Below are 17,260 nucleotides of genomic sequence, written 5' to 3'. Positions count from 1 at the left end.
AAAAAAAAAAAAAAAAAAAGATAATATTCTGGAAAGTCTTATTTCTTAATGTGTCTAAGTTATTTCTCAGAGTGATAATATTCTGGAAAGTCTTATTTCTTAATGCGTCTAAGTTATTTCTCAGACTGGAGTCTTGCATTAATTTTTAAGAGCAATGAAAATGCATTTAGGGGCAAAAAAAGAGAAAAATGGGTGAATTATAAGAAAATCATTGTGCAAGAGTTTTCACAACATCTGTTTAATCCTCAAAGAATTTTTGCTAAAGTTAAAGTCAAGTTAACCTGTCTAAAATTTGTACAAAAAAATTTAACACAAGTGTATTAAGCTTTTATTATTTTACTTTTGTTTTGGTAGCATATTTTGCTGTTCTATCTTTGTACCAATTTACTGCTTTTTTTGTTAATTTTATAATTAAGCATATTTAAATTTCAATGATTTAATATTAGCTAAATTAATGTGTTCTTTCTTCCATTTCCTTTTCTATTCTTCCTATTTATTATTTTAAATTATCAATTCAACTCTCTGAATAATATAAATTCAAATACATTGTCTACCCTTTTTTTTGTTTCTTTTTCTGGGAGGGTGGCTTTTTTAAAAACAGGGTCTCATGGGCTGGGGATTTAGCTCAATTGTTCCACTGCCTGCATCACAAGCACAAGGTTCCAAGTTTGATCCCCAGTGCCAAAAAAAAAAAAAGAGTCTCACTATGTAGTTCAGCCTGGCCTTGAACTCAGGCTGGCCGAGGCTGGCCCAGGCTGGCCTCAAACTTACAGGGATCCTCCTGCCTCAGCCCCCAAGCACTGGGATTACAGGTATATGCCACCATGCCTAGCCTGTTAACAGTTTATTTTTAAGTGTCTAAAAAAAAAAAATTTTTTTTTTTTTTGAGACAAGGTCTTGCTATGTAATTTAGGCTGGTCCTGACCTCACCGTGTATTCCAAGTTGGTCTTGAACTCATGGTGACCTCCCTGCCTTAGCCTCCTAAGGGCAAGGACTATCAGTGTGCACAGGTTCAGCTCCCTTTTACTCTTAAAAGGGCTGAATGTCAGAAGATGGAATGTCGCACATATGTTCTTCAAACTTTCTAGAGTTATCTCATTTTAAAAGTAGTAGCCACTGGTCATGGTGACACACATCTGTTATCCCAGCATTTGGGAGTCTGAGACAAGAGGATTTACGTAAATTCAAGGCCAGCCTGAGCTACATCGCAAGATTCTGTCTCAAAAAATTAAAAATGAAACAAATTTTTAAAAATTTTAAAAAATAAAATAGTAGGGCTGGGGATTTAGCTCAGTGGTTCCACAGTCTGCCTCATAAGCGCAAGGACCTGAGTTCAATCGCTGGTACCAAAATAAATAAATAAATAAAGTAGTAGGTAGAGGACCCATTATATAACATCTCCAAATTTGGTCTGTACTGATTCTAAAATATAGCCTTCTTTTTAAAGGTTTATAACCTACTTTTCAATCATTTCTCTTTGTTTGCTATCACCCAATCCAAAGTGAAAGCTCTCTCAGCATTCTGCCTGATACATAATTGCTTATTTCAGATAAAAACATCATTTAGATATTCTCCTAAATGATTGTCTTTATAGCAATCCAGATAATTAAAACCTCCTATTATTTAGGGGCTGCAGATGTGGTTCAGTGGTAGATTACTTGGCTAATATGTTCGATGCCCTGGATTTGACCTCCAGCACCACTATATAAATAAATAAATCATCAGGGCGGGGGATTTAGCTCAGTGGTACCACCACCTGCCTTGCAAGCACAAGGTCCCAAGTTTGATCACCCATACCACAATAAATAAAAAAATAAATAATCTCATTATCATTACTATTTTTCCACGCCAATTTATAGTATCAGTCAGAAATATGCCATATATTTATTACATCCAGAAGGGGCAATTTGTTTTTTAGATTTTTGTTGTTGTTTTTTTGAGACAGGGTCTCACTGTGTAGTGAGACTAACCTGGAACTCACTGTGTAGCTCAGGCTGGTCTCGAACTTACAACAATCCTCCTGCCTCAGCCTCCCAAGTGCTGGGATTAGGCGTGCGCCACCACGCCCAACTTATATTTTAGAGGTTTTGAGACAGAGTCTTGCTATGTAGTTCAAGCTGGTATTAAACTCACTATGTAGCCCATACTGGTCTAGAACTCAGTGACCTCCTGCATTAGCCTCCAGATTATAAGGATTCTTACACTATATAAAATGGAGACGGGGAATAGACCAAGAGAATGGAGGAGGTCAGGTCCACCCATGCCTGACAACTCAATTGAAGAAAAGGAGAGGGGAAAAAAAAAAAGTCAGGTATAGTGGTGCATGCCTATAATCCCAGCATTCGGGAGGCTAAGGCAGGTGGATCACTGTGATTTCGAGGCCAGCCTGGGCTACATAGTGACTTCAAGGCCAGCCTGAACTACATAGTGAAATCCTGTCTTGATAAACAAAAAAAAAACAAGCAAAAATCAACAATAACAATAACAAAAAACTGGGCGTGTAGCTCCTTGACAGAGTACTTGCCTGGCTTGCACAGGCCCTAGGTTTGATCCATGCTACTGTCCCCCAGCTGTCTCTGCTATAAATACTTTCCAGACTTCTCAGTCTTACGAGTTCTTGTAAGATTCAACAGAGTAGGTCTATTTAATAAGTATTAGCGAGGGCTCTCTTCTGCCATGATTACATAATCTAAGACAGCATCACTTTGTTAGTCATGCCATGTCCATTTGCTTATTTTAAAAGGAAATAAAAATAATTATATTTGAGCATATCAAAATAGCATTTCCATCAATAGTTCAAACTGACTACTAAATTTTTAAATAAAAGTTCCTCAGGGTTTATCTTATAAAACAACAGTAAGAACTAAAGCAATAAAATCCAATTTGCCAAGTGAAAACATTACCTCTACATCGGTATGCTTTTGTAGTTCTTGTATCATGGCCATAGTCTTATTCAAAGTAGTATAAATGCGTCTCTTAGTCTCTTTCTGCTCAATAGCAGAGGGTTTAAAACGTGCATACAAAGTTTGGTATCGAGACTTTATCGCTGACAATTCCTTTAAGAGTGTAACTGGATTTTTCTACATCAGGAAAAAAGTTAGTAAATATGAAATGATGGAATGGAAAAATTGAGCTTCTTCAGAATTAAAATATATCATACTTACTATTAGCTATTTAAATGAGCACTGTTGATATGTATACAACTACATGACAGAGGATGGGGGGAGTATAAGATCTAGAGAATATTATCAAGGAAGTAATACCCTAGGTATAGAAATCACACACACTCACACACACACACATTAAACAGCAAATAAGATCATTTTAGATGTATATATTTCATGCACATTTCATAACCACACATTATTTCTAAATATAATTTTTTTTTTTGGTACTGGGTATCGAACACTGGACCTTGGGCTTGGGAGGCAGGCGGCAGAACCACTGAGCTAAATCCCCAGCCCTCTAAATATAATTTTAAATGCCATTCAGAAGATTAAAGCTACTACTTTGATTTGTTCTTCAAGAATAGGATAACTTGAAACCACTAATTATAAAATTAATAAACATAATTCCATGAGGCTAAAATATAAGTAAATACTAATTAAATATACACACAAAATATAAAATTCATGCCTACTCAACTGTATAAACTACATTGGTTTTTCAAATTCATTTTGTAATAAAAATAACTACTGCCAGCCATAGTGGTGTGTGCCTATAATCCCAGCATTCAGGAGGCTGAGGCAGGGGGATTACCAATGCCAGCTTGGGCTATATACTGATAATGGCCACCCTGAACTATATTTTTTTTCTTACTATTTATGTTTATGAAAGATACTCCAATTAGTCTGTTCTCTCTGTCACATGGTACTGAACTCTTTTCATTCCCTGCAGATTCCTATTTCAAACTTTCTGTCCTTCCTCCAATACCCATCTACTTGTTCCTTCTTACACATGACCTCACCAAATGCCTTGCTAAGACAGAAACAATCCAGTAGAAACCCAATCTTCATGACTGTTCATCCCAAAATAAAAATATCTAGAGACATTTTCATCTTTATTTTATTTTATTTTATTTTTTTGGTACTGGGGCTCAAACTCGGGTCCTTACACTTGGAAGACAGGCCACTGAACCACTGAGCTAAATCCCTGGCCCGAGACATTCTCATCTTTATTTAGCCCGTCACCACCACTGCTATTGTTTCCTTCCCATATCCTGTAGAACTTTCAAAACTAGCTGTTCTTTTTTCTTTTTCTTTCTTTTTAAGACAGGGACTTACTTTGGTAGTTCAGACTGAGCTTGAACTCACTATGTAGACTAGACTATCTTTGAACTCATGGTGTTCCTCCTGCCTCAGCCTCTCAAGGGCTGTAACTATAGGGGTATGCCACTACACCCAGCACGTGGCCTGCTTACGACTAGACCACCACATCACAAAGAAAAAAAAATGTACACTTAGCCTGCTTTGTTTAAATACCTGGCTCTTCAGAGACACCTCTTATTAACATTTGTAAAATTGCACTGCACTTTAATTTTGTATCTATAATACCTCAATTCATTTTTTGATTTTATTTAAGTGAGTGATAAAAGTTCATAAAAATATACAAGAAATGCTCTGCTAATGCTAATGCTCATCATGAAGGAAAGGAAAAGAGCTAGTGCATGAGCAAACAGCTGAACGCCAACTCTTTTAAAGAAACAAATAGAAAGGAGGCATTAGTTGTACTATTTACTAAGTTTTAAAAAATTGACAGGGAGTTGGGGATTTAACTCAGTGGCACCATTTAGTTCAGTAGCACCATGCCTGCCTCATAAGCACAAGGTCCTCAGTTCAATCCCTGGTACCCACCTGAAAAAAAAAAAAGACTGTCAGGGAAATCCTGGTAAGGTAGCACATCCCTGTCTTCCCAACTCAGAAAACTGAGGCAGGAGGACTGCCTAGAGTTAGTTCAAAGCAAGCCTGGGCTACATAGTGAGTTCAAGGACAACCTGAACTACATAGGGAGACACTGCCCCAAAAAATAAAAATAAAAATAAAAACAGAAAAAGGCAAGAAAAATGCTTATAAAATAAAACAAAATTACCATTTTGGAACAAGGGTGAAAACTCAGTAATAGGAACTTACAGCTTATTGACTCTGTCTGTAAAAATAGACCCTCGAAATATAGTTATTGACAGCCTCCAAATCATAAATGTTACTGACAGAGGACAATGCAGCTAAATAAAAATACATGTATGTATGTGGATCTGAGTAAACACACACACACTTACCATGGATGGCTGGCACATATGTCAATGAATATTTACTACCAGTACACACAGTGTATCACTATAGGGAGATGGTAAATGTTAGACAATTGGTGATTTACTGGTTTTTTTTTCTTTTGCAGGCAGGGGCGGCTAACCAGGGATGGAACTCGGTACCTTGTGCTTGCAAGGCAGGCAACGGAACCACTGAGCTAAATCCCGGGTCTTACTTTCCACTTAAAAAAAAATTTTTTTTTTAATTTTTTGAGACAGGGTTTCACTATTTAGTTCAAATTGGCTTTGAACTCAGTGTACCCCAAGCTGGCCTCAAACTCAGTGATCCTCCTGCCTTGGCCTCCCAAACTCTAGGATTATAGGCATACACCACCATGTTGGGCATTTTCCTCTTTCTTACTTACCTGTAATTTTTCTTTTTCTTTTTTGTTGGGTTTTGTGTTGTTTGTTTCTTTTCTTTCTTTCTTATTTTTGTTTTAGTAGCAGGGATCAAACTCGGGTTCTTGTGCTTGCGAGAATGCAGGCAGCGGAACCACTGAGCTAAATCCCCGGCCGTTTGTTTCTTTTTTATGCGGTACCGGGGATAAAACTCAGGACCTTGCCCTTGCGATTCAGGCGCAATGCCACTGAACTAAATCCCTGGCCCCTTCCTCTTTCTTGATAAATACTCATTAGGCCTAATGTTGGGCAAAACCATGAACATTAAGAGTGGTTTTGTTCCCAAATATAACATACATAAAAAAGGAAGGTAGATAGTTATTGTATAAATATTAAGGTATTTCAAAAGTTCCTCAAAAATTAAAACATGGAGCCTTGCAAGTGCAAGGTCCTGCGTTCGATCCCCAGGACAAAAAAAAAAAAAAAAAAAAAAAAAAAAAAAAAAAAAAAAGAAAGACTGCTGGGTCAGGGATTTAGCTCAGTGGTGCTGCTGCCTGCCTTGAAAGCACAAGGACCCAAGTTTGATCCCCAGGAACAACAACAACAACAAAAATATAATGTTGAGTGTGATGGTGCACGTGCACACCTGTAATCCCAGCATTTTGAGAGGCTGAGGCAAAAGGTCTGCTCTGAGTTTGAGGCAGAAAAAAAAAACCTAAGGATGTAAAATGATTTAGCTTCTTTGACAGTTTGGTGGTGCCTGAAAATATTAAGCATGAGGGCTGGGGATTGAGCTCAGTCGCACCTGTGCCTGCCTGGCAAGCACAAGGTCCTGAGTTCAATCCCTAGTACCACAAAAAATAAAACAAAACAAAAAAAAGTTAGGATAATTTAAATATAATTCTGAAATGCCATGAACTAAGCATTAGAAAGTAAACATTCATAAGGCCGGGGATTTAGCTCAGTGGTTCTGCTCCCTGCTTTTCAAGCACAAAGTCCCAAGTTAAATCCGATCCCCCCCCCAAAAAAAAGTAAATATTCATGAAGTTTGCCTGATTTTGTATAATAAGTCGCTTTAATTTGTACTTCTATCTAGTCAAAAATTTTTTTAATATGTTTAACTTTTTTTTTTTTTTTGAGACAGGGTCTCACTATGTAGATGAGACTGACCTGGAACTCACTATGTAGTCCAGGTTGGTCTTAAACTCACAGCGATCCTCTTGCCTCAGCCTCCCGAGTACTAGGATTACAGGTGTGCACCACCACGCCCAGCTCATGGTAAACTTTTTGAAGACTATAAAATACAGTATTTTTTGTTTGCTGGAAAGACCTGTCAAAAGATATTAATGTTTTTAGGCATCACTTGCTTTTATTCTATGGGCATGTATACTTACAGCAATGATTTTATGGCCTTTGAATAGAGTCTGCTGGAGGCAGTAGTATGTACCTATACTCCCAGCTACTCAAGAGGCTGCGTCAAGAGGATTGTTTAAGCCTTGGAATTTGAGACTGGCCTGGGTAGAACTGTGAGAACTCCATCTCAAAAATAAATAACTAAATGAATAGATATTATTTCTAATCCACCTCATCTTACAATAACTAAGCACATAATTTTATGCAAAATCAGTGCTCATATTGTATAATGAAACAAACTAACAGTAAATCATCCTGCTCCTAGGAGAATAGCATGGCTGCTAATACTTACAGAAGAACCACTGCCCTAAAATAGCAGCTATATTATCTCAGAATTTCAGAGGTTTCTACCCTGGTTTGTTCCTTGGAGTTCAATGATTATTTTTATTTTGGGTGCTCATGATGGCAAAAATCTCTACCACTGAGCAACATCCCCAGCCCCAGCCCTCAATGATTCTTCTTTTCTTTTCCTTTTTTTTTTGGGGGGGGTGGGTTCCTGGGAATTGAATTCAGGACCTTACAACTTGCTCAGCATCAATGATTCTTTTTTAAAAGTTAGGAAAATATAACAAGCAGCCAGGCGTGGTGATGCACACCTGGTATCCTAGCACTTGGGAGGCTGAGGCAGAAGGATTGCTGTGAGTTCAAGAATGGCCTGGGATACGTAATGAGTTCCAGGTCAGACTCAACTACATAGTGAGACCCGGTCTCAAAAAAAAAGAAAGAAGGGCCAGGGATTTAGCTCAGTGATTCCGCCACCTCCCTCACAAGTGCAAGGACCTGAGTTCGATCCCTGGTACCAAAAAAAAAAAAAAAAAAAAAAAAAAGAAAGAAAATATAACAAGCAAAGCACCACAAATTTCACCAATGATGGTTATAATCTTTTCAATATGCCCTGACCAAGCCTCCATCAATTTTAAGACTCTATAAATTCAACATAACACAATTGTTAATATGTAATTGCTTCTATTTTTTTATTAGTAGAAATATTAGGTTTGGGAATACAGTTTAGTGGTACAGCATTTGCCTAGCATGTGCAAAGCCCTGAGATCAATCTCTATTACCACACACACACACACACACACACACACACACAAAGTATACTATTAGAAACATTACCAGAAAATCTTTTTACAAAATATTCAGTTAAAAAGGTTTATTCCGGGGCCAGGGATTTAGTTCAGTGGTTCTGCCACCTGCCTCGCAAGCACAAGTTCCCAAGTTCGATCCCCGGTCCCAAACGAAACAAAAAGGTTTATTCAGGGCCAGAGATGTAGCTCAGTGGTGCTGCCACCTGCCTTGCAAGCACAAGGTCCCCAGTTCGATCCTGGAACCAAAAAAAAAAAGGTTTATTCATTTTATAGATTACCTCTCCTGCTGAATCAGGATGATTAGTCTTGATTTCATATTCCAGCCTGTACTGAATGTAATCCAGATCAGAGTCAGCTTTCTGGAACTAAAAATCAGTACAAATAATTATTTTATAAACCAAAACACATATTAGTAACCAAAATGCATTAGTCTTTCTTTACTTTTTATATTTTTTGTTATTTTAATATGTAATAAATACTTTGAAAAGATGAGACTGTTATATAGAATGGTACTTGCCTAGCATGCAATATAAAAATTTTAAAACTAGTTAACATTTTGAAATTATTTTCCATGTAACTCTCTTAGATTTAAGCCAAATGAGATTCTAAGTAGCCACTGTTATATGCTGTATTAATAAAAAATCATACTGGCGCCTGCCTCAAAAGCACAAGGACCCAAGTTCGATACCCAGTACCAAAAAAAAAAAAAAAAAAAATCATGAACAGCTCCACAGGGTCAGTAATGATCAGGTAAATAGCATTTTCCTACCTTTGACAGGAAATATGGTTTCAAATTAAAATACAGAACAATTAGCCGAATTAGCCGGGCGTGGTGGCGCATGCCTGTAATCCTAGCACTTAGGAGGCTGAGGCAGGAGGATCGCTGTGAGTTCGAGACCAGCCTGGGCTACATAGTGAGTTCCAGGTCAGTCTCAACTACATAGTGAGACCCTGTCTCAAAAAGCAAAAAAAAATAAAAATAAAAAAATACAGAACAATTTTATTTCAGGGATACCCAGTTACCTTTATTAGAAATACACCACATTGACCAAAGAGCTACTAATATATGCCACCACAATTAGAGGCCATCAAGAGGTATAAAATTAGAATAGTTTCTCTGGTGTGAGAAGCTAAAAGTAAATAAGATCCAAATTGTATAACTGATAATGTGAAATAGGAAGAAAAGGGCTAAAGGTATAGGGGAAATAGGAAGGGAAAGGAAATAAGGTAAAAGAAAAAATATGAGAAAAGGAAAAAATGGAAACAAAGTCTTTGTAAATAGGGGAGGGTGGAGGGGGTGAAGGGAGGACAGGTATGTGGGGAAAAAATGAGAGAAAAAAACTAAGTCAGGATAGTTAAGTGTGGTGGTAAACATTTATAATCCCAACATTTGGGAGGCTTGGGTAGGAGGATTACCACTGAGTTCAAGGCCAGTCTGAGCTATATAGTGAGTCCAGAAGAGCCTAGACTACAGTAAGACCCTGTCTCAAAAAATAAAAAGAAGGGGCCATGGATTTAGCTCAGTGGTTCTGCTGCCTGCGTCACAAGTGCAAGGTCCCAAATTTGATCCCCAGTACCAAAAATACAAAAATAAAAATAACAAAATAAAAAGAAGCCAGGTGTAGTGGAGCACACCTCTTATCCCAACACTTGGGAGGCTGAGGCAAGAGGATCACCTTGAGTTCAAGGCCAGCCTGAGTTACACAGTGTGTTCAAAACAAGCCTGAACTAGGTAGTGAGACCCTATCTCAAAAATAATTAAATAAATAACAAAATAAAAAGAACAAAAATTTGCAATAAAAAGAGAAAGTGAAGGGCTAGGGATTTAGCTCAGTGGTGCCTCCACCACCTGCCTCACAAGCACAAGGTCCTGAGTTCAATCCCCAGTACCAAAACATAAAAAAAAATAATAAATAAATAAATAAAACTTTAAAAGCCGTTCCAGAAAGATAAGCACTCAAAATCTACATTTGAATTACCTAGAGAAGTCATGTTTACAGAGACAAAAGGTAGAATGGTTGTTGCCAGAGGCTGCAGGGAAGGAGTAATATTTAATTGCTTAATGAGTTATTTAATGGATACATAGTTTCCATCTTGCAAGATAATAGTTCTAAAGATGTATGTTGGTGATGGTTGCATAACAATGTGAATATACTTAATACCCCCAATCATACATTCAAATATAAATAACATTGTAATTATGGGGGAGTAGGATCAAAGGCAAAGTCACTCTACCATAGAGCTACATCCTTAACCTCTTTTGTTATTTTTATTTTGAAATAGAGTTTCACTAAGTAGCCCAAGGGGAACTTGAAGTTGGTATCCCTCTGCCTCAGCTTTCCAAAGTGCTGGGATTACAGGTGTACAGTACTACACCCTACTTAAAATGGTAAATTTCATTTTTGTTGAGAAAGAATCTTGCTATGTAGTACAGGCTAGTCTTGAATTCACAGTGATCCTCTTGCTTCAGTCTCCCAAATGCTTTGATTACATATAGGTGTGCACCACCACACTCACTAAAACGGTAAATTCTATGTTGTATAGATTTTAACACAATTTAAAAATATTTTTGTGGGCCGGGTGTGGTGGCGCATATGCCTGTAATCCCAGCACTCTGGAGGCTGAGGCAGGAGGATCACTGCGAGTTCAAGACCAGCCTGGGCTACATAGTGAGTTCCAGGTTAATCTCAACTACATAGTGAGACCATGTCTCAAAAAACAAAAAAACAAAACAAAAAAAAATTTTTGTGCACAAAAAGATAAATGGGGGCCGGGGATTTAGCTCAGCGGTTTGGTGGCCTGCCTTGCAAGCGCAAGGACCCAAGTTCAATCCCCAGTACCACAAAAAAAAAGATAAATGGAAGTTTGTCCTTTCACTGATTTAATGGATACTGCATTAAACATTAGCAAATAATACAAAGAAATATATTTTCCCTGCTATTTATCATTGTTGGTACTATTTATATCAAGGAATATAGGAAATTAAATTCCCCATATCACAGCTTTATTGAGGTATAATTGGCAAATAGAAATTAAATATATTTAAGATGAAAGTGTAAATAAGGTTCAAATTGTATAATTGACCGTGTGAGCTGGGGATTGAGCTCAGTGGTTCCACCGCCTGCCTCACAAGTGCAAGGTCCCAAGTTCAATCCCCAGTACCAAAAAAGGAAAAGATAATGTGAAATAGGAAAAAAAGCGGGGAGGGGGGACTAAAGGAGTAGGGGAAGTGGGAAGGGTAGGGGAAAGGAAATAAGGGGAAATAAAAAATATGAGAAAAGGCAAAAATTGAAACAAAGTCTTTGTAAATAGGGAAGGGTGGAGGGGGTGAAGGGAAGGCAGGGGTATGGGGAAAAAATAAGAACCAAGACACATCATGTAAAGGTATAAGATCCCAGTGATGAATGTAACTGTACTGTATACCTAAAAGGTAACAATAAACTTCTGTTTGTTTGGTTTTTTTTTTGTACCATGGATCAAACTCAGGACCTTGCACTTACAAGGCAGGCACGGTGCCACTGAACTAAATCCCCAGCCCAAGAAACTTAATAAAAAAAAAGTAGGTTACAATCAGACTACAATGACAAATAAATAATATATTTAAGATGTACACCTTGATGTCTTGATATCGTAATTACTCACTTTTCTACCACACTTTGTACTCCCACAAATAAACAAATAAATCACTACCTTTAAAATATATCTTGCAAAAAGACAAAAGCTTGAGAGTAAAATGTTATCCTCTGGAAAACTGTACCAACATTTTGTGATTATATGCAGGGGAAGTATTTGCTTATTTTTGTTTTTTGGGGGGTTTTTTTGGTACCGGGGATGGAACTCGGGACCTTGTGCTTGCCAGGCAGGCAGTGGAACCACTGATCTAGATCCCTGGCCCCATTTTTGGGGTTTTTAAAATTGATTTTATTTGGTACCTTTTAGATATACATAATGATCACATTCATGATACGGAATTTTTATATCTACATAATTATCTTCATTCTTCTTTTTTTCCCCAGTCCTCAAATATTTGTTTTTGAAGTTAATGGCCTAGGCCATTGATGGCAAACCTTTCAGAGCTTTCAGTAACAGCCTGCTGTAGCATTCATGCCATAGGTTCACCACCACACTGGTCTAGGCAATAAGCAGGGGATTAAAAAAAATGCTAAATGCAGTAGTCTGAGTGACTTCATGTACTTCAGTATTCATTACTTTTTTTTTATGTAGTGAGACTAAAGTAATATACGTTATTAAAACAAATAAAAAAAACAGGTGTCAAGGTGCACACCTAATAATCCCAGCACTCTGGGAAGCTAAAGGAGGGACACAAGTTCAAGACCAGGCTGGGAAATTTAGCAACTTACCAAGACCCTGTATAAAAGTAAATAAAAAGAGCTGAGGATGTAACTCAGTGCAAAGGCCCTGAGTCTCACCTTTAGTACCATGGAGGCTGGAAAGGGAATATAGACATGGAAAAAAATGCAAATTCTTAAAGCTATTTTAAAAGTTTTAGATACAGTATTGCTAAACTTAAAAAGTCAAATAATTCCCTCTGAATATAACCTAACATTATGGTATAGAAAAAGGAAAAGAAAGAAGTACATTAAGTGGTAAAAGTTCTAGTCCTAGGCCGGGGATTTAGCTCAGTGTTGGTGGGCCTGCCTCCCAAGTGCAAATTCCTGAGTTCAATCCCCAGTACCAGAAAAAAAGAAAGTTCTAGTCCTTCTGTCCCTAACGAGCTATATGGCCTTAGGAGAGTCCTCATTTCTCTGGGTCTCTATTACATGAGAGAGTTGTAATCTCGGGTAGCTTTCAAGACTGTAGTTCTGTTTCCTTATATTACAAATAAACTCAAGTTCAACTTAGCAAAATGTTAAAAACTTAGAAAACATAAATGTTGCCTTCCAGCAAATTAAAATTTTGAGCCAGGTGTAGTGGTGCACACTAGTAATCCCAGCACTCAACAGGCTCAGGCAGTCAGGCAAGGTGGCATCTCCTAAAAACCCAGCACTCAGCAGGCAGAGTGGGAGGATGGATGCTAGTTCAAGGCCAGCCTGAACTACAGAGTAAGACCCTGTCTTTAAAAACAAACCAAAAATAAGAACCAAGATACATAATGTAAAGGAGCAAATTTTCAATGATGAATGTCATTATATTGTGTACCTTAAATGTACCGATAAATTTTCTTTTAAAAAAGTCTCAGCAGGAGGACTGCTTCAAATTTGAGGCCAGCCTGAGTTACATGCTGAGTTCTAGGTCATTAAAATTCTAGCTCTTTAAAAAAATTTTTTTTGATGTTTTAGCCTCAGATTTTAATATTTATAGTGAAATGTAGCTGCTACTATTTTCTTCTTCCTAAACATGACTTTTGCTTCAATTTTAGCTATATACGGTAGTTTCTGCAGCCTGCCCATTGTTTTTCCCAAATACCAAAACCCTATAAGCAATATTGCACTACTCAGAGTTATTTACACAGCAGAGACAATATTGATAGGGTTCTAGGATCTGGGGATAAACAGGAAATTTGGAAATTACACAGTAGGAAATTTACTGACCAATTATGATGGTCTGTAAAATATGGATAAACTTCACTCACTGCCCTTATTAGCCTCCTGGAAGCCTTGTAAAAGAGTAAAATTAGTGTTTCTACTAACTTTTAGCTAATTTATTTTAGCTGCCTTTATTATTTTTAAGGGCATTACAATATTTAAAGTAAAATCAGTGATTTTATTTATGACCAAGAGATTTATAGTTTAGAAGCTACAGTTTTCTTTTAAATCAGTAATAAAGGGAAAATATTTTATATTAAGCCTAGCGGTGATAAATAAAATATGCAAGTTAATTGGAAAAAAGAATATAGAAGTCATTGTTAAAACATCCCAAGAGCAGCTAATTAACACTCTCGCTAGAAGTAGATTGAGACTAAAAAGAAGATGCTATATGAATGTGAAAAGAGTTCAGGAAATGATTCTGAGTTTTAGAAAGTATGCTGCAAAACGCCTAAAATAAATTTTTAAAATTCAAGAGTATGCTGCATATTTCATAAACATATTTTGTTGTACTAGTTCTTAATATGACCTGTTTATGGTTCTAAGTAAATGGCATACTGTATCACATACTACTCAACTATTTGGCAGCAAAGAGAAAATAAAGTAGCAGTCCCCAGCTTAAAAACACTTGCTGTTTTTAAAGAACCCATAGATTCTCATGTACCAGTAGTGCTGTCCACCTACACTGCTCTTAAAACTCAAACCACATCATTTGGTGATGGGCCTTATCTCAACAGCATCAAATCATGGGGAAATAAGGAGATAAGGAGGCTGAGGCAGGAGGATTGCTGTGAGTTATAGACCAGCCTGAGCTACATAGTGAGAATTCAAGGCCAGCCTGAACTGAATAGCAAGACCCTGTCTCAAAAAAAATTGCAATCTTCCCTATAGAGGGGTAGGTAAGCATAGAGAAGAGTTGGTATTGGTGTGCTCTGGATTCACTAGGTACAATAGATTTAAACATACATTTTCTGGGCCAGGGATTTGACTCAGTGGTCCCGCCACCTGTCTTGCAAGCTCAAGGGCCTGAGTTCGATCCCTGGTACCTTAAAAAAAATTTTTTTTTCTATAGAAACACTTGTTTTGCCAGGCGTGGTAGCGCATGCCTATAATCCCAGCACTCAGGAGGCTGAGGCAGGAGGATCGCTGTGAGTTCGAGACCAGCCTGGGCTACATAGTGAGTTCCAGGTCAGTCTCAACTACATGGAGAGACCCTGTCTCAAAAAACCAAAAAACAAAAACCAAACACTTGTTTTAAGGTAACATTAGGTATCTTGATTTTCCTAAAACTAGTTTACTTATATTTTTAACCAAAAAACCTATTTCTTAATTCTGTTCACTCCAATTTACATTTTGAAACACCTTTATCTACTCTCATTTTACTTAGCCCATGGTTATAATTTACCATTCTCTGTACTATAATTATTTGTTTGCATGGCAACATCACCACTTGATTTCAAATATCTTATTGGCAAAAGCCTCTACATTGGGGGGATGCAGGTGCAGTGCTCTACCACTGATCTACATCCCCAATCCTAGTTTTTAATGTATACCCCAAAGCTTGACAAAGGGAATAGATCAAAGAGCATTCATTTATTTGAAAAGACAAACAGCCTTGGAAATAAACCACCCTTTAAAACCTGTTCTAAGGATAACTATTTCAAGTTCCCAACAAGGGCCACCTGTAATGTCTAGTCAAAATTTATTTTCTTTTTTCTGCTAGAGTTTGGACTATTATCCACTCTTCTAAGCAAAACAAATACATGTCTGTGTTTGTCTGAAACAGACAAATAGTAATATGCATAAGCACCAAGATATAAGTACCAGGTTATTTCTGGCAGCAGGCAGCCAAAGGGGAAGAAAGCAGACTGAAGGTTTAGATTTATCAACACCTAATCTCAAGCTTTTACAGAACTATTGCTAGGGGTATACACATGAACTAGTTGAAATAATCTACTTTTCTAAAGCTTTCAGGATCCCAAATTATCTATGTTAATTGGGCTGTAGACATATAGACTACAGAAGTGGAATTTTCACAATATATTAAATGAAACTGGTGTAGTAAAAGTTATAGATTGTGGGGATCATGAGTATTGGTTGTAAATACCGTTAACTCTAGTAACTCTATATGTGTTAAGTTTCTCCAGTTTAGCAGGTAGAGTGTTTCCTTTGTGGAATTCCTGAAAGTTACAGTTTCTTGTCTCTGACCTTTAGATGTGTGGTTGTCCGGGTTACTACTACTCATGGTGGGTTGCTTTGGTGAACCTGTTTGCTCTTTTCCTGTGTGACCTTTCAGTTACTATGGTAAACCCATCCCATAATAGTTTGTGTTTTTTTTTGCTTTAAAAGGCCGGTGCTTGCCGGCAATAAACGCCGCCTTGATCAGACTCTTGTCTTGGCGTCCTTCCTTTCTCTCTGCCCCATCTCCACCCCGCTGCTCTTTCAGGTTTGAGACACGGCTGGACAGTGCTCTGCGTCGCCGGCTCGCGACAATAGATATATCTACAAAAATTCTGAAAGCTTGTAACAGTCAATCAGGGAATTATAGAAGGTTCCTTTTTCATTTTTAGTTATCTTGTTTTACTACAAAAAAAATGTATTACATACACAAAGGGTAATCTACAAGTATTATAAAATGTTTACATTTTTAAAAATTTCTTACTATAAAAAACAGTACCAAGGATGATGGGATAAGCATGTTCAAAGAAGAGTATGTTGAAGAGGATTAATAGTACAGTGTGATTTACTGTCATAAATTTTTTTCATTTAAACATTCACTATGTTGTTTGATCATACCTCATATAATAAAGAAATGAGGGCCAGGCATGGTGGTACTTGTCAGCACTGGAAAGCAGAGGCAGGAGGATCACTGTAAATTTGAAGTCAGCTTGGTCTACATACCTGAATTACACAGTAAGACCTTGTCTCAGAAAACAGGACATCAAAAATGAAAGCAATAAAACTGAAGAAATAAGGGGAAAACTATGTGTGTATAATTAAAGCAATTTTTAAAAAGTATAAGCCATTTCAAACCCAGTAATACTTTTTTGGGGGGTGGGAGTACAGGGGATTGAACCCATCAAGTGCTAAGCTCCAGCTTTAGCCTTTCAATTTTTTTGTTTTGGAACAGGGGCTTGATAAGTTGCCCAACCTGGCCTCAAAGCTGCAATCCTCCTGCCTTAGCCTGCAGGATAGCCTGGAACGGGAATGCACCACACTAAATCATGTTTCACTGAAAAGATCCTTATGTGCAAGCCCTATCACAAGGAAAAATAACACTGGTACTTCTCAAAGCCTACAGAATGAATTTCAACTTTTAGTATAACTTTTCACAAAATGTTAACATTTTCTCTCACAAGTTTCACATTTCACACTTCAGTCACACTGATTTCACTTACCCACATATACCAGGCTGGATTTTTAAAATCATTAATGTCAGGGTCTTCCAAGCAGTATTCTCAAATACTATACTGTGTAATACACACAAAATATTATAATGGTATAAGTATATAAGATATTCATGATAATCTTCAGGACGTAAAGTTTAAAAATGCCATCAAACATG

At 37.3% G+C, this 17,260-nt stretch overlaps 1 protein-coding gene across 1 annotated transcript in view; it reads right to left on the bottom strand.

Moving 5' to 3' along the window:
• Nucleotides 1–17,260, bottom strand: part of Ska2 (spindle and kinetochore associated complex subunit 2) — a 30,802-nt gene that overhangs the window by 2,040 nt on the left and 11,502 nt on the right. Inside the window, 2 exon segments of the mRNA XM_010626711.3 lie at nt 2,905–3,081; nt 8,428–8,514. Coding sequence (XP_010625013.2) covers nt 2,905–3,081; nt 8,428–8,514 — 264 coding nt within the window.

The sequence above is a fragment of the Fukomys damarensis genome, unplaced genomic scaffold (genome assembly GCF_012274545.1).
Source record: "Fukomys damarensis isolate Sample0158 unplaced genomic scaffold, DMR_v1.0_HiC HiC_scaffold_13, whole genome shotgun sequence".
NCBI lineage: Eukaryota > Metazoa > Chordata > Mammalia > Rodentia > Bathyergidae > Fukomys > Fukomys damarensis.
Note: the sequence above shows the minus strand (reverse complement) of the source record. Positions and strands in the feature narration are given on the sequence as shown.